General features: G+C 44.7%; 2 protein-coding genes across 7 annotated transcripts in view; one reads left to right on the top strand and one right to left on the bottom strand.

Moving 5' to 3' along the window:
• The window catches only part of NGLY1 (N-glycanase 1), a 43,891-nt gene extending 43,187 nt beyond the window's left edge, over positions 1–704 (bottom strand). For 2 of the 6 annotated variants that reach the window (XM_075922020.2, XM_075922029.2), the window contains exon 1: positions 558–704. The gene's annotated coding sequence lies outside the window, so the exon portion shown is untranslated. Of the gene's footprint in view, positions 1–467 lie in introns of all 6 variants that reach the window. The other 4 variants (XM_075922021.2, XM_075922026.2, XM_075922025.2 and 1 more) reach the window with 3 other exon arrangements.
• On the top strand, positions 44–11,810 carry LOC102447625 (3-oxoacyl-[acyl-carrier-protein] synthase, mitochondrial). Its single transcript, XM_006134314.5, has 3 exons — positions 44–192; positions 6,076–7,081; positions 10,547–11,810. Exons 2-3 carry the CDS (start codon positions 6,105–6,107, stop codon positions 10,947–10,949), a joined length of 1,380 nt encoding a protein of 459 aa, XP_006134376.3. The 5' UTR covers positions 44–192; positions 6,076–6,104; the 3' UTR covers positions 10,950–11,810.
• The last annotated feature ends 6,380 nt before the right edge of the window (positions 11,811–18,190 follow it).

Raw genomic sequence — 18,190 nt, 5'->3', positions numbered from 1 at the left:
ACATGCCCTACTAATCCAGTGCAGATTCCTTGATTGGTGCAGTCGCTTCAGACCCATCGATTACTCGGAAATCGAGTATCAAGTAATAGCGCTTTGAGGGCCTCCCCCCTTTTGTCCTCACGTGGTTCAGCCCACTGCCATTGGAGCAGGGGAGGAGGACACAGCGGACCGGACCACAGAGGAGAAGGGGAGGTGAGACACAGACATCAGAGGAACAGGCCCGTAGCCGCGCCGCTCTCAGGGGTGGGATGGAATAAAAGAGGGAGGTTCGGGAAGGGCGCGGAGCACAAACCCCTCCCCCCGGAACTGGCTGTTCCCTCGTCCCGCAGGCAATGGGGGCGGGGCTGCCCCAGCAAGGAGGGTGCGGAGGTTGCCCCTGAGTGAACGTTGGGGGGCATCGGCCACGTGACCTCCCCACCCGCACGTGACTCCTCGCGCCACCCCCTAGCCCGGGGCCTACACGTTACCTGAGGTGGGGGTGGGTGTCCCAGGCAACCTGGCCGGAGGCTGCCTGGGGCTCGGGAGCGCGCCCGCCCCGCCCCAACCCGTCCCGTTACCTGGCGGGGGCTGGGCCGCTGCAGCGAGCAGCCTGGCCGGACCGCGCGGCAGGCGGAAGAACGGAGGCTCCGGCTGCTGGCCTCTTGCCCCTCCCCCCACGGCGTGTGGGGGGGGGGGCACGTGACCCTGGTGGCCCCGCCCACGCGTGGCCTGGGATGTGGGCGGCTGAAGCGCGGGAGGCTGCGGCTCCCTACGCCCTTAACACCGCCCCTCCCCCTCCCCCGGGAGTCCCTTGTTGGGCGGCGCTGTGCCCGGGGCCGCTCCAAACCAGCGGTGCAGGCGCAGCTCAGAGGCTGAGAAATCCACAGGCCCGGGGTGGTGCGCCTGGGCAGGGGCAGGGAGCAAAACGCTGCAGTACTGCCCAGTCTTATTTTTCAGTTTAGTGAGCTCCCCTTCTGCTTGGGCAAATCTCACCCGCCCCCCCCATAGGACTATGTCATAGGAGTGTTACTGTGTAACTGTTCTCATGATTAAGCGCTAAGCCCAGATGCTTCAGGGGGTAGCGGAGTTAGTCTGTACAGGATAAATGTAACCGCACATAGTCGGGTAGCACTTTAAAGACTAACAAAACATAGATGGCATCATGAGCTGTCGTGGGCACAGCCCACTTTACAAGGAATAAGGGATCTTATGAAAGAGGGCTTTTTTCTGACAAATGGCCCTGTCTACACAGGGCCTTTTATGTGCAAAACCTCTGCTGCAAAAAGAATCAGAAGAAGATATGCAAATGAGAGCACAATTTGCATATCCTCTTCCGCACAAATAAGGCAGTGTAGCCATAGCCTCCGTGGTTCCCAACTTTTTTTATACTGTGGACTAGAAAAGTAATTCAGAAACTGTTGGTAGACCAGCACTGGAATATTAGCATATTTGTTAGGGTAATTTTAGCCCAAAGTATATTAGGCAAATCAATTGCACCAGAATTTAAAGTTCCTGCTGAGTGGTGAGAGAAGAGAACAGGGTCGTAGGGGCAGCTGCCTGTCATGGGGGTGCTTGGCCCTGGCGGCTGTCCGGTGCTTGGCCCCACCAGCCGGGCCAGCTGCCATCAGCACAGAACTTGGCCCTGCTGGCAGGGGCAGCCGCTCTCTGTACGGTGCTTGGCCCTGCCAGCTGAGGCAGCCACCCTTCACCTGGTTCTTGGCCCCACTGTCTAGGGCAGCCACTCTCCACGTGGCATTTGGCCCCATTGCCTGGGCTGCATAGTGACCACTGGAGCTGGAACCGGGGTCGCAATGAAGCTGCCCCAGTAGGGACAGGCTCACTGCCATCCCTGCTCCAGCCATATCACTCCCCACTGCCAGCCGCCCCACTTGTCCTGCTGCTGCCTGGGGAAGTGGGTGGGAAGGGAATTCCTGGGGAACCCCAACAGGTGGGGCTAAATAAAAGCTGGAGGCATGTCCTGATTATGTGCTGTGGCCTGGCAGATGGGAGTTTGCGGCCCATTTGGCAACAGCTAGGCTATCTGTTATTTGAGCCTTTAAGGGGTACTCAGAGTCACATTTTGATGCTTTCTCTACAGCCAAAAGGGCTGGAAACTTGTTGGTACTGGAAAACAAATCAATAAAAGCTTTCACTTGGGTATCCCTCACTTGGCACTTTTATAGAGATTTATACTTTAAATTATGGTTGCCAGATGGTTTCAGAAAAAATACCGAACCCCCCCCCCCCAAAAAAGGACCCTGAGAGAGAGAGAAAAAAAGTGGCCCCTTTAAAAACTGTGTGGTGAGGCCCTAACATGCTGGCAGCAGCTGTCTGCCATCTTACCTCTCTGTGCTGGGCCGGACAGCTCCCTGGTAAACATAAGGGTTGCCAGGCTGCCTCCATTTTCGCCTCCTGGCTGGGAAAAAATCAGAAAGTACCGGACATTTTAAGTGTCGGGTATTTTCTGAATTTTTTTACCGGACAGGAGGTGAAAATACCGAACAACCTGATTCAATACCGGATACCTGGCAACCCTACTTTGAATATGCTGGTAAAATATTAACTAATACTTTGATTGCCTTTAATATTAGTTTAACATTACTTTATTTCTTTTTATTTCTATTTATTTCTTTAGAACATTAATAGCTATTAAATAAACAGTGGTGCCTTAGGATTGGTTTTTTTTCTGGAATAGACTTTGTTATAAGATTTCTTTTTGACAATATATCATAGCAAATTGTGAAGTCTGGCTGCCAAACATGCTGAATGTTGACCCACAGCAGAATATAAACATGAAAGCAGCAGCCTTAAAGATACATCACACTTCTTCTGTGGTTTTAAAACCACAGTGTTTTGTAGTTTGTCACAGAAAATAAAATTATTTTCAGTTTCTCTTCACACTCATTCCAACTGGAAAAGATATTCACCAAACTTGAAAAAGCTAAATGCAAAATATAATATAGGTTTCCCAGACCCTTTAGTACTCTTCATTTTTGCCTTCAGTCATATGTAAGAAAGGAAAACATTGTAAAAAAAAAAGTGAGAAAAGTTCTACTAGTACCTGTTTGTCTTGGCTCTTTCCCCACTCAGGCACGATAAATGCAGAAGTGGGGGCCCGCAAAAGTACCCCAAAACCTTATCTACCAAGCTTTAGTATAACCCCCCCCCCCCAAATCTTAACAACCTAGATTTTGGGGATAAAATCCTGCTGCCACCACCCAAGTACTGATAAGAAAATCAGGGGAGAGGTCACTTGGGAAATGGCACCCCTAAAGTAAAAACCAGGACACAAAAATTAACCAATACCTGGTTAATAAAAGAAAAGAGAAAGAACTTTTATTATCAACACAATATTCCTGTTGCAAGCATCATGGCTAGATGGAAAAGTCACAAAGAAATACTCCTTGGGCCAGGAGTTTAGTTACAAAAGAGAGCAAAAAGCATTTTTAAATGCACAGACATCAGATCCCATATCCCAAACCATAAAACAATAAAACCTAATGGATTTATCTAAACTTTACCCTACTTACAGAAGAGTGAAGAGTCTATTCTTGGAGGGAGACATTCTGTCTGTCCCCCTCAGTAGATGGAGAGAAACTGCACCCAAGACAAAGGAGGGAAACCCCAAAATTCCTTTGTCCTAGTTTGAAATTCCTACCTACCTTCCTATTGGCTGAATCTACCTGACCTAGGTAAGGTTAACCCCTTAGTTCCCAGGCTGCTGGCTAACCCTCATGATCATGATCATGGCAAAAAGAACAAGGCCAAGATCCAAAATACCTATTGTTACTAAAATCACATATTTTTATGGGTAAAAAACAACATTACACCATTAAACATTTGGCACAATAGAAATAAAGGCACTAGAAGCAAATGCTGTCACAAGATTAATACAACTCTGTTAAAATAATCATCCAACTCTTTATCTAGAAGCAGGAGGCAGAACAGCACTGTATTACAACAATGTTATCTGCAAGTGCAGTTCCCTCCCTCTGAAAAATTAATTTGGTCAAAAATACCATAGTAGGATTCTAAGCTTTTTTATTTTTCATGGATATCAAACCAAATTTGCTCCATTTAGAAGAGAAAACAGTTATTTTCAAATTGAAAGCCCTGCAAACTCCACTTGGAATCTTAATAGTGAAGTATGGTTATTTCTTTATTGCATATCATCACAAATAATAAAGTTTCTGAGAGTCAAATAATACCCCAACGAGCACCTGCACAAATTGTCAAATCCAATCAGACCAATAGTCCAGAATCCTATTCTTTATCAGTGACTAATACCAGATACTTCAGATGAAGGTGGACTTCAAAAGATATCATTAATATAATAATGCAGTGTTTTGATGCTAAATATGGTCATTTTCAAAGAGAGCTATTAATCTTGTGAGATCATTATGTTCCGGTGAATTTATTTTCACTATACCAATGCAAGTAATGGCATAGAAGATGTTTGATGAAGGCAAATACATTTGATTGTGTGACATTTGGTGTTTTGGAAACTTTTCACATAACTGCTTAAAAAGAGCAAGTGGCCATATTTAATGGCCCTCTCAATGACAACTGTATTACATTTTTAATAAATGTAAATTACATCACATGCTTGGCAATATTTTGATATATATTATATGACTTTACATTACTTTCCCCTCCAATTAACAACAATTTAATTTAAATTACTGACTGATTCTTTATGGAATGTTATGATCTAAATATATGGTTAAAGCTTGATCAAACTATCTCAAAGGTAAAAAATCTGATTTTATTAAATAGTTACATCAAAAACAGCTTGATGTAAAAACATTATTTTGCTCTAATATAAAATGGATAGTCATTCATACATAAAGTGTTAAACTAACATTAGGGGCAGTCAAAGGATTAGTTAATATTTTTGCAGAATATTGAAAGTAGGGATGTGAACATGTACCTGGCTCCCATATAACTGCCTAGAAAGCTGGCTCCCCACGTGTACTGGCTCCCTTATAGCCCTCCCCCCCATACTGCTGCCTCGGTATCAGATATGCTTTTAAGCTGTCTCCCCACATGCCCCAGCTCCTGGGGACCTGCCTTTCCTGCTCCCCACTCTGCCCCCGCTCATTTGAGGAAGTAGGTTTTGCCTGCAAAAGCTCATTTTATTTATTTATCTATTTATTTATTAGGCGCTAAGGTTCCACAGACTATTCGTTGTTATAAAATGCAAAGTGAGGAATACCCAAGTGACAGAGTTTATTTATTTGTGTTACAATATCATCTGAGATTGAGGCCCTATTGTAATAGGTGCTGTATGAAGACGGTGTAAGGGTATGTCTACACTACCACCCTAGTTCGAACTAGGGTGGTAATGTAGGCATACCGCACTTGCAAATGAAGCCCGGGAACGAGGCGTACAGATAGTTCGGAATGGCTTGCTAGTTCGAACTATCTAGCCCATGCCGCGTGTAGCTGCGCGGCACGGGGTTCGAACAAGCCGGCATTTAAAAATGGCGCCGGCCGGCTTATGCAAATGAAGCCCGGGAAATTCAAATCCCGGGCTTCATTTGCAAGTGCGGTATGCCTACATTACCCCGCTACTTCGAACTAGCGGGGTAGTGTAGACATACCCTAAGAGAGTCCCTGTCCCAGAGAGCTAACAGTCTAAATAGGCAAGACAAAATGTGTGAGGGATAGGAGGGACATAGAAAGGTGAAATGACTTGCCTTGTCATGTCAGATCAGTGATAGAGCTGGAAACAGAATCCAACTCTTTCACTGATCTAATGCCCCATTTTCTAAATAGGGAGGGAATGGCAAACTACATCCAGCAGGAGCTGCAAGCAGGCATACTTGTGGACATGCTTGCCTTGGTGAGCCGCATTTGGCCCATGGGCCACTTATTATCCACCCCTGCTCTAAAACATGCTGTCTGCCATAAAGGTTATGATGAGGTTCCTAACTCACTGTAATAAATAATCATGATGAGATATTAGTCATGCCAGGAAAATGATTCTCTGCAATTTACAAATCAGACGTGCATTAAAAGGCTAGTCCTAATTTTAGTGTACTTAAATACCTTTTACATCAACTATTTCATTGTTGCCTTTTTTTCCTGTTACAGAAACACATTTCAGTACCCTGCTGTCCATTATGATCTCACAGGGATTACAAGATTTCTTAAAAATTCTAAGTTTTATGTCTCGCAATCCAAAATTACAGCAGTGTTTAAGAAAGGGTTTCAGCACCGAGTCACTTTCAAAACATCAAAGGCGAGTCGTTGTCACAGGTATTGGCTTAGTGTCTCCTCTTGGCGTTGGGACTCAATTTGTGTGGGATCGCCTTCTCCAAGGAGAAAGTGGGATTATTGCTCTAGATGGGCAAGAATATACAAGTGTTCCATGTAAAGTGGCTGCTTGTGTGCCAAGAGGAAATGGCAAAGGTCAGTTCAATGAAGAAAACTTTGTGTCGAAATCAGAAAGCAAATCCATGGCATCTGCCACTATCATGGCCATGGGTGCTGCAGAACTAGCAATGAAAGACTCTGGCTGGCATCCGCAATCTGAACTGGATCACTTAACTGCTGGTGTGGCGATTGGAATGGGAATGGTTCCACTGGAAGATATTTTCAATACAGGCTTGACGTTTAAAACAAAAGGCTATAACAAAGTCAGCCCATTCTTTATCCCTAAAATCTTAATCAATATGGCAGCAGGTCAGATCAGCATTAAATACCAGCTGAAAGGGCCCAATCATGCTGTATCAACTGCTTGTACCACAGGAGCACATGCTATTGGAGATTCTTTTAGATTTATAGCCTATGGTGATGCTGATGTGATGCTGGCTGGAGGAACAGAGGCTTCTATTAGCCCCTTGTCAGTAGCTGCATTTGCAAGAGCTCGGGCACTCAGCACTAACTTTAACTCAAGCCCTAAACTGGCATGTCGACCATTCCACTCAGAGAGAGAAGGATTTGTAATGGGAGAGGGTGCCGCTGTGTTGGTGTTGGAAGAATATGAACATGCTATGCAAAGAGAAGCCAGAATGTATGCAGAAATTTTAGGTTATGGACTCTCTGGTGATGCTTGCCACATAACAGCACCTAATCCGGATGGAGATGGTGCTTTTAGGTAAGAATTTGTAGATTAATTTGACAGATACATTATTAAGATGTTGTTTTTTGTTGGTCAACATTCTCTCTAAATTTATCTAAATTGTCAACATGAATGCCATCCACATACCTTTAATTGATGTGGGAGCGTTTAAAATATAATGGCATGCAGATTTTCGTAAAACCTGAAAGCTTAAATCTGAACAATGAAAGATTTTTGTAAGAGTTTATCTTATTTTTATTTTTAAACTGATGTAGTGGGAAGATAATCTCACTAGATCCAGCCTATTTGTGTGATATTATGGAAGCTGTATTCAATATGGAAAATATTTCACTTACTTTTGATGTACACAGCTGTTCACCATGAATTACTCCCAACTATAATTCCATGCTAAAGGCTCTCTGAGTATAATAAAACCTTATGAATATTTAAGAGGAGAGACATTCAGTTATGAAAGCAGGTAATGCTGTTACCTGAGTTCTTTAGGAAAGCTATTTAATTAACCCATACTGAACATCTAGTACATAAGAGATTGTGTTGTAGTTGGAGAATGTCAGTTCTCAGAACGATTCCCTTAAATCAATGGTTTTCAAACTTTGTGTTGTGACCCAGGAATGTAAAGCATTGGGTTGCCTTGCTCAGCACACACAGACTGGGGAAAGCTGACTTGTGACTTGCCAAACCACTGCTAATCTCTTCCTGTCCTGACACTACAGTCTGGGAAGTGGCCAGCAGATCCCGCTCCTAAGCAGGAAGGCCATGCTGTCACTGCCCTGAGCATTGGCTCTTCACTCTCATTGGCTAACGGGAGTTGAAGGGGCAGTACTTGTGGGCGGGAGCCATGTGAAGCTGCTTGTGTTGCTGCGCCTAGGAGCCGGACCTACTTCTGGCTACTTCTGGAATGCAGCATAGTCTGCAGTGCCAGGATAGGCAGGAAGCCTGCCTCCATGCACCCCTGCTGTGCTGCTGACTGGGAGCTGCTGGAGGTAACTGGGTGCCTTAACCCCGCATCCCAGCCCTGAGCCCCCCAACCTGAAGCCACATCCTGCACTCAAAACCCCTCATTCCCAGCCCCATCACAGAGACTTTAACCCCTAATCCAAAACCCTAACCCCCTCCCGCACCCCAGCCCAGAGCCCCCTCCCACACTCTGAACCACTCATTCCCATCCCCACCCCCCGATCCTGCATCCCAACCCTCTGCCTCATTCTCCACACATCCCAAACTCCTCATTCCATCTCCACTGGGTTGTGGGTATCAATAGTTGGATCAGGAAAAAAATGTTTGAAAACTAACCAACTCCTTAGAATTTACCAGCATAAATAGTCAAAATGCTCTCAAAAGATGTAGGACATAATTAGAACAAATTATGTAGACAAGTTTCTATGCAAAGCACGTGATTAAAACAGACGCTTTTTAAGTGCCTTGCTCTGTTGGGATCTTAATGCAGAATCAGGCCTTCAGTGTGGATTCCTCACAAGGCAGAATACAGGACTTTGAGTAATTTGATTAAATTACAATACAGAACTAAACACAGCAGTGCAAAGGCTTGGGGAAGCTGGGTAACAGAGGAATTGAGGGAGTGGGAAGGAGCCTTGGAGTGAACCTGGAGGGTATTGGATGTGGATGGGGGAAGGCATTTTTTGGGTGGGTAGAATTGGTAGGATGTTGGGAAGTCTCCCCCATGCTGACTCCAACCTTCTTTTCCTTAGTCAGGCACATCTGTCCCTGCACTCCCCACCCTCAGGCTCAACATTGTCACTCCAGTAACTCCTGAGCCCATGCTCCTGTCTGTCCGCCCCACTAGCCATTCTGAACCCCAGTCTGTGACCCTACAGCAGCTCTGTGTGCCCCACTCTGTCCTAACCTATGTCTGTAGGCAGAGTGCTGTGATGAACACTGCTCCTGGGGGGAATTCTGCAGCAGTGGCATATAACGTTTTTCCCCGCCACAGAAAATACATTCTGCCCCAGAAGTGCTGCAGTGTTACTTTTTGCCCACGGGAGGCAACTGTTGTGCCAGAACAGCTGACCGGGTTCATGCAGCTTACTGTTTTGGTGCCACAGCAGCCTTTTGTGGACAAAAGGTGGACTGCATCACTTCTTGGGAAAAATGTATTTTATGTTGAAAAATACAAAATTATATAGAGCAGAGGAATTCCAGGAGTTCCAGGCTGTATGAAACCAAAACGCTCAGTCATACCTACGGTATAAGAAGCGTCCGTGGGCAGAGTGAGCAGGGAAAGATGCACTCGTGATCAATGTTCCCTCTAATCTTTTCCATCCATGTATGAATTTTTCCATCCATTTGCAGAATATATTTTTATGTCCACTGAGGCATGTTGAACGTGCAACACCAATAGAAAGAAAAAACCTCGTTGTGATTGCTTTGATAATCAGCTGGGCGCTACTGGAATCTCTCCTGAGTGGCTGCATGAGCATCCAGCTTACAGGGAACACTGCTCATGATTTTCCTTTCTGCTGTGGAAATCTACTTGAAACACAATACAATGTGGAGCTGTATTCATTTTTTTGTGAAATCCCTCCTTAGAGTTCAGCTGTTGTCATCCTGTAGGTCAGGACCCCTAGGTGGGTCATAATGCCATTTTAATGAGGTTGCCAAGGCATTAGATTTGCTGGGACCCATGGCTGAAGTGGAATCAGCAGCTCCACTCCCACCTTGGATGGTGGGGCTTGGGCTCTGGACATTTCCACCCTTAAATGGGGCAGGGAGGCTCTGTCCACAGTGGCCTGGGCTTGCTGCAAAGAGAGACTGCTCTGTGGCAGCAGCCCCCGTCTGTGGGAGGTCCCAAGCTCTCTGTGGACAAGAATGCTCTGACATCCCGTGAAGTAGCCTCTGTCCACTGTGAGCCCAGGCCCAGTGCGGACAGACGCTGCTTGGTGGCAGCAGTCCCTGTCCACGGGGAGCTCAAGCCTCCTGCAGGCAGGGGCTGCCGCCGCCCTGTCCTACTGCCTCAGTATCAGAGGCAGTAGGATGGGGCAGCAGGCAGAGCCAGTTTGCACAGGAAGCTGGTTTTTAAACTAGTGGACTGGCTCCAGCCTGCCACCCCACACTGCTGCCTCTGATAGAGAGGCAGCAGTGCAGGGTGCCAGGGGGCTCCGTGAGAGTTGGGCTGGGAGCGCACTGACTGCTGACCCCATCTCTGGGAACTATTGAATAGTCATGTAACCGCTAAAATTGCATGCAGTTACATGACTATTCAATTACACGCTATCTATAGAAGAACAAAATACTTATGATTCCTGAGATCTAAGTGTGTATATTACTCTTCTGTTGCTGATAAAATGTGTGGATCTGATTCTTCTGTCTTCCATCTTGTGTAGTTATTTGCATTGGAACAAAGTGCCCATAAAATGCAACCATTCTGATTTTAGCATTGAATAAATATTTCCACTCTGTACAGATGGCAGTGATTACAAAAGACTGCTGGAAATCAAGCTGTTTCTTTTTCTTTTTCTTTAGATGTATGTCTGCAGCAATTAAAGCTTCTGGAATATGTCCTGAGGATGTAACATATATCAATGCACATGCCACTTCTACGCCACTAGGAGATGCTGCTGAGAATCAAGCTATCAAGAGACTTTTTAAAGATCATGCATATACTCTAGCAGTTTCCTCAACAAAGGGAGCAACAGGACATCTTATGGGGGCTGCAGGGGCTATAGAGGCAGCTTTTTCTGTACTGTCCTGTTACCATGGAATTTTACCACCTACTCTCAACTTGGATAGAACCGAGCCAGAGTTTGACCTCAATTATGTTCCGCTAACAGCGCAAGAGTGGAAAAGTGAAAAACGACGCATTGCTCTCAGTAATTCATTTGGCTTTGGTGGCACTAATGCAACGTTGTGCTTCGCTAATGTTTAACTTAAAATGTATATATGTGTGTAAATACTACAAATTCAGATTGGTATATGGCTTGAAAAATTATTTGTGGTACTGCATTATATTTTGTTATACCATAACATTTTTACATGAAGTATATCCCTTATTATTCAGTCACATTGGACACTTGCTTTATTTTTTTAATGGTAAGTCAGTCCTTACCTAGTTATATTTCAGATTACAAAAATATGAATGTTATTGCTTCACGTTATGATTTTGCAAATGCTAAATGCTTTCTTTGATTTCGTTCACTTCACTTGGGAGTTTAGGATACTTTTTATGTGGCAGGATTTATTCTTTAGGATTACAACTCCTGTCAGATTAACAACCCTGTTCATCTCATTCTCTCCTTTAAAATGTTATGCAGAACTTTTGAATATCAAATTCAGCTCTTTAATTAAGCATGCCATATTTTAAAAAGAAGGCATTAAAGTGGGTAATGCTCTAAAATGTTTGATATTAAACATTCAAAAATACATAACGCTGTAAAAACCTATTAATTTCTCAATTTTTTTATCAGTAAATTCAAGAATATAACAGAATAATCTAAATTGAATTGTTCTTGCAAATGGTTTGTAAAAGATGTGGCTCAGTTAAATAAAAAATTAAACCTGTTTCAGGTATTCTGACGGGGTGAATCCATCAAAACTGAGAGCTTTTGCAACATCAAAGAAGTAGAATCAGCTTACTTTCCTTTTCTCAAAAGATTTAACAGAGAATAGAAATTTATTTGATTTGAAAGCACGATGGTTTTGTGTCTTCTTGTGTGTGTTGCTAATCCTGATTAAATTTTAATAGAAAGACTTAAAATAAATAAAAATCCCCCTACTGTGTTTGCAGTCTACATATTGAAGATTCTGTCTTCTCACTAACTCATTTATTTTAATTTTCCATAATAAACAATAAACAATATGTAATGGTATGTACCATAAATAGTGAATTTTCAAAAAAACAGTTGAAATCAATGGGTGTTAAGTGGGTTCAGTACCTTGCAAGTTAGGATGCATAGATGTTAATTGTGTGTTTTATAATAATATATCATGTATATCTTGAAGTGTTCCTTTAGCTTCATAGTCAAAGCCTATTGATGCATGAAAATAGTAATAATATTGCATTTAAATGAAATGCTAAGCTGCTGCATCCCTTATTTGGTAACATCCATTTGAATCAGACAGTTTGACTTTATAAATAATTTAATTGTTCAGTTGAAAATGAAATTCACATATACAAAGTGACATAGAAATGTATTTACCTTAGAAACTTTTTTATAGTTGTTCCCTAGGCTGTCTCTACACTGGGCCACTTATTCCGGAAAAGCAGCTGCTTTTCCGGAATAACTTGCCAGCTGTCTACACTGGCCGCTTGCTTTTCCGGAAAAGCAATGACAATCTACTGTAAAATTGTCAGTGTTTTTCTGGAAAAACTATGCTGCTCCCGTTTGGGCAAAAGTCCTTTTCCAAAAAAACTATTCCAGAAAAGGGCCAGTGTAGACAGCACAGTAGTCTTTTCCGCAAAAAAGCCCTGATCGCGAAAATGACGATCGGGGCTTTTTTCCGGAAAAGCGCGTCTACATTGGCCACGGACACTTTTCCGGAAAAAGTGCTTTTCTGGAAAAGCATCCTGCCAATGCTTTTTCCGGAAATACTTATAACGGAAAACTGTTCCGCTTTAAGCATTTCTGGAAAAGGGTGCCAGTGTAGACATAGCCTATTAGTAAAGATTGGACTTCCCTCATCTGGCATCTTTGGGTCCTGAGTGATCCTGAACGAGGGAATTTGCTGAATAGGGGAGGTCAGGCCTCCAGGTTCTCCAGGCTCCCATTCTGGCCCCTGGCCAGCTTGCTGCCCATGGCTCACTTGCCAGGACTCCACTGCCCACACCCTGCTTGCTGGGGCTCAGCTGCCCCCAGCTTCCAGCCCAGGCTCTGCTGCCTGGATTCTGTCTGGTAGAACTCTGCCCCAGCTGGTAGGGCTCCCTGCTGCTGGCCCCACCCCAGCCACCTGAGCTTCATCGTCCCTTGCTGCTCGCCTGCCGCCTAGGCTCCCCACCTCCAGCTGCAAGCCCACTTCCAGGACTCTGCTGCCCCCAGCTGTGAGTCAGGCTTCCCTCCTCAGGCTACTGGCCCTGTGAACTGCGCGCTGCCAGATAGGCTCCACTACCAGCTGCTGACAACTTGTGCAGCTGAGGCTTTCTGGTCCAGAGGCTTTCTCATTCTACAGTATCCATGATCCTGCTAGATCTCAGATGTCGCCGGAACAGCGAGTCCTGGACCAGAATAGTTCAACCAGTATAATAGTCAGTGCTGGGGGAATTCTGCAATTTTATTATAGCTCCAAGTGCAAATATTGTAGAATTCCCCCATGACTAAATATTTGAACACAAAGACCTTCATCAAGATGAATTACTCTGGTAATACATGTGGATATCTATTTCATTTAGTAATTAAAGATAGGAGGTTAAATATTCTCAGACAGAGATAGACAGATGGAAATGTTTGCTTTTTTGTGCTATAATGCCATGTAATAATGTCGAATTTTGCTTGTTGGTTCAGAAAAGTGCTCCATCTAGTCCAAAATCCTATCTAAAGCAATGGTCAGTTACAGCTGCTCTGGGCAAGGAGTAAAACATCCTGCAGTAGGCAGTTATAGGGAAAGTTTCTCTCTTCCTCTACTTCCAGTAGTTAGAGAGTTGCTTATGATATAAGCCATCAGGGTTTATGTATCTTCCAAATCTTTAAAAAATATTTACTCTTATAATTGTAGTCTTATTATAAATATGAATGTTCAGTCCTTTTTTGAATCGTGCTAAATTTGTGGCCTCAATCTTCTTCTATCTATATATTTTAGAGTGTATCTGTCTGTGCATCTGTTTGTCCGTTTGTTCAAAAACCCCTAAACCATAAGAGCTAGGACCACCACATTTGGTATGCAGCTTCCTCTTACTCTAACTTAATCCAAGGTCAGAATTTGTTTGTGACTGGAAAACAGGAAGTGCTGGAAATGGGACTGGTTTTGATAACATGGAAAGGGAGGGGGCAGAGAGTGGAGTGGCACGAAAGGGAGGGGCACAAAGTAGGGGAATGTGATACTGACAGTGGCCACTGCAGCACACAGAGAGTGACCATCAGAGATGGGGCTCTGCCATCTTGCTTGCCTCCAGAGCCACCCCTGTCCAAAGAGCCACCCCTGCCCAAACCCAGAGCCTGCCTCCCTCTGGGGGGCTTGCTGGTGGGGGGAAGCCCCCAGAGCATGGCCATCCCAGACAGGCTGCAGGATGGGGGGGGCAACCTCCGCAGCCCTGCCCCTCCTCAGGTAGCCTGCAGGACATGGGGGGGGGACCTGCAGGACGAGGGGAAGCCCCCGAGCCTCACAACCCCCCTAACAGTCTGCAGGGAGCCACTAGAGGGAGACAGCTAAAGGGGAGAGCCACCAGAGCCTGCCCCCCCCCCGATAGTCTGTGGTGGGGTTGATGGTGGGTGGGGCCAGCCCGCAAAACTCTTTCTCTCCAACAGGCTTCAGGACAGGGTGGCCAGTGCCCAAGCGAAGCCCCCCTGGAGCAGCTGCAAGTCAGGGGAGTCAACAGCAGGTTGGGGGCCAGAGCCAGCCTGCAGAGCCCCCACCCCTACCCAACAAGTGCACAACCCCAGATCCTCCCTTCCCAAGAGGAGCCACCCTCTGAGGAGCATAGCCCCGGCCCCTCAGGGGAGCCACTGGCTGGGAAGCACTGTCACAGCCTTCTGGGAGGAGCCACCACAGGATCAGCGTCATCCTTGATGCCACAGATGGCCCCGGTAAGCCCCCTTACACCTCCCAGCCTCCTGTCTAGAGCCCCCAGCCCTGAGTCCTGCACCTCCCACCTGACTTGATTTCTGCACCCCCACCTCCTTCCCCATAAGCCCCCCTCTGTTCCCCTGCCCTGAGGCCTCACCCTCTGCCTTGAGCCCCCCACCTCCCAACCCTCTGCCCTAAGCTTCTCCTTACCCCGGAAACCTCCAGCCTTCATTTTCCTTTGTTTTTTTAAAAATGCAATAATTGAAGTAAAGCATGTACATTTTTCATTTATTAAAAAAAAAATTACTTCAGTTAAAGGCCCGAGCAATGCCAAGTACATCTGTTAGTAATATGTATACACAGGGGCTGTGTCTACATTGGCATCCCTTTCCGGAAAAGGGATGCTAATGAAACACATCGCAATTGCAAATTTCCCGGGGGATTTAAATATCCCCCGCGGCATTTGCATTTACATGGCTGCCGCTTTTTTCCGGCGTGGGGATAAGCCGGAGAAAAGCGCCAGTCTAGACGTGATTCTCCAGAAAATAAGCCCTTTCAAGTAGGAATAAGAGATCCTCCGGAAAAGGGCTTATTTTCCAGAGAATCACGTCTAGACTGGCGCTTTTCTCCGGCTTATCCCCAAGCCGGAAAAAAGCGGCAGCCATGTAAATGCAAATGCCGCGGGGGATATTTAAATCCCCCGCGGAATTTGCAATTGCGATGTGTCTCATTAGCATCCCTTTTCCGGAAAGGGATGCCAATGTAGACACAGCCAGGCTGTAATGCATACAGAAATAACTAACAGCAGTCACTGAAAACAAAGGCTTGAGTTCACGGTCTCCCGGCTCCCATCTGATTGCAGCTTAGTGCTAGCCTACAGGATATTTTTATTTTAGGAGTTACATAGAGTGCTTTTTGAATAGGTCTCAGAGTGCTTTACAGTGGTGAGTAAGTATCATCCCTATTTGGTTTGGTGATTGGGAAACTGGCACAGAAAATGTAAGTGACTTGGGGGCCAAACTGGGAGGGGAGTCCCAACCAGTGTTTCCTGTAAGCTGAGTTCTTGGGCAGCCAAACAGAAGAAATTCAAGTGCCACCCCACTGATTAGCAGAGTGCTCACAGCCAGCAGCATGTGTTTCTACTGGTGATGCACATTCACACACACGACGGTGAATATAACAACATTTATTCTGCACGTGCATGAAAAAAATTAGAGGGAACATTGGTCCCAAAATATTTAAATGTTCATTTAAAAAAAAGTATTAATGGTGAGCAAGACAAGATATTGCTGACATACTAACAATGAATCATATTATTTGATTTATTCCATCACCAATAAGCCCTAGTCATTGATCAGGACCTCATTGTGCTAGGGGTGGAACAAACACAGATCTAAACAGTACCCCTGCCCCAAAGAGCTTATAATAAATGTAAAAATCTGATAGATGCACATGTGAAAGTTTTGTTTTAAAGCAACGGTTATAAGTATTGTTCAACGTATCCACATTATGACAGTATTGGCAACACATTGATCACTCTGCCTTTTGTATTTAATTAAGATAGCTCTTTTATATACTCATGGCAGTAAATTACTTAGAAATATTTATACAGTTGAGGGAGGCCCTATAAAAAAGCCAGAATTCTGTACATTGTGTGGGAATTGATGACTCATTAAGATGATGGTACAAGGTATATTATTGAATTGTGCCTTCTTGTCATCTGCTGCATTTGTAGCTGTCTTTCTTCCCTGACATTGTTTTTCCAAATATTATAGATTTACAGACTTTTCCACACAGATAGTGTTCAAAAATTGCTAGTATAGAGTCACATATCTCTTCTTATCATCTTGTTACAGAAGATACCCTCTCCCTCCCCCCTTTCCCCCCATGATGTGTTACTGGAAGCTCCTTAAATCTAGGCAGGAAGACTTAATGAAGAAATACATAATTATAGGAGCTTAATTGATCATGACTTCACTTCTGCAATGCATGAGCATTCATGCAGTCCTACTAAAGCTCATAGAAAGGACATAAGAATGACCATACTGGGTCAAACCAATGATCTGTCTAGTGCAGTGGCGCTCAGCCTTTCCAGACTATGGTTCCCATTCCAGGAGTCTGATTTGTGTACCCCAAGTTTCACCTCACGTAAACTGCTTGCTTACAAAACCAGATATAAAAATATCACAGCACACTATTACTGAAAAATTGCCCTGACTTCCTCATTTTTACCACATAATTATAAATTAAATCAATTGGAATATAAATATTATACAGGTTGAACTTCTGAAATCCTGCACTTTTATGGTCCAACACATTGCCTGGCAGGAAGCGGGGGTGGCCACGATCAGGAGTGAAGCCCTGTGGTAGCAGGTCTGGTAGCCAGCAGCCCGAGATGGTGCAGCAGGGGGCGTAGCCCCAGCCAGGGCTGGGAGCAGAGCCCAGTGGCCAGGACTGGTTTTCCAGAGAATCTGATGGCTGGGAAGGGAACCTTGACCTCCCCTGGTTCAGCAAACTCCCTTGTTTGGGATCACTTAGGTCCCAAGGATGCCAGGCCAGGGAGGTCCAACCTATACTTACATTTTAGTGTACAGTATACAGAGCAGTATAAACAAATAATTGTATGACATTTTAGTTTATACTGACTTTAGTTTGTTCTGGCTAGTGCATTTTATGTAACCTATTGTAAAACTAGGCTAGATGCATTGATGTATGCCCAAAAGAGTTCTGTGTCTCCCAGGGATGCTTCTACCCCTGGTTGAGAACCACTAATCAATCCCAGTGTTCTGTCTTCTAACAGTGGCCACGTCCGATGCTTTAAGGGGAACAAACAGAGCAAGGCAATTACCAAGTGTTCCATTCCCTGTTGTCTAATCCCAGCTTCTGGCAGTTGGAGGTTTAGGGACAACCAGACAAGAAGGTATCTCCTTGACCATCTTGGCTAATAGTCATTGATGGACACAGCCTTCTTGAACATTCCTAATTCTTTTCTAAATCCAGTTATGCTTTTGGCCTTCACAATGTGGAAAGACGTATACAATGTTTGTTTTAACCCTGTCTATTAATTTTACTGGGTGACCCATTGGTCTTGTGTGATGAGAAGAAATAAAAAACTTCCTTATTTACTTTCTCCACACCAATCATGATTTTATAGACCTTGGTTTTCTCTTTTCTATGATGAACAGCTGCAGTTTTTTGCTCTATCCTCATAGGAAAGCTGTTCCATATCCCTTATAATTTTTGTTGCCCTTCTCTGTATTATTTTTTTTACTTTAAGACGTGAGCATCTCTGTTTGCTCCTACATTACTTTTTTCATCCTTTCAATTTCATTCCTAGCAAATGCTTGATTCTCTTTTCTATCCTACCTTTTGATTTCCCAGCATTCCTCGCAGTCCCTTTTCTCTGTAGTAGAGCGCAGTAGTACCTCCTGGAACATGCCTTCTTTGCTGTCT

This window comes from Pelodiscus sinensis, chromosome 2, assembly GCF_052426305.1.
Source record: "Pelodiscus sinensis isolate ZL-2025 chromosome 2, ASM5242630v1, whole genome shotgun sequence".
Taxonomy (NCBI): Eukaryota; Metazoa; Chordata; order Testudines; family Trionychidae; genus Pelodiscus; species Pelodiscus sinensis.
Note: the sequence above shows the minus strand (reverse complement) of the source record. Positions and strands in the feature narration are given on the sequence as shown.

Excerpts from the sequence above, each read along its gene's own strand:
- LOC102447625 (XM_006134314.5), top strand. The coding sequence starts at position 6,105 with ATGATCTCACAGGGATTACAAGATTTCTTAAAAATTCTAAGTTTTATG. Across the intron at positions 7,082-10,546 it reads GATGGAGATGGTGCTTTTAG|ATGTATGTCTGCAGCAATTA; the intron begins GTAAGAATTTGT and ends CTTTTTCTTTAG.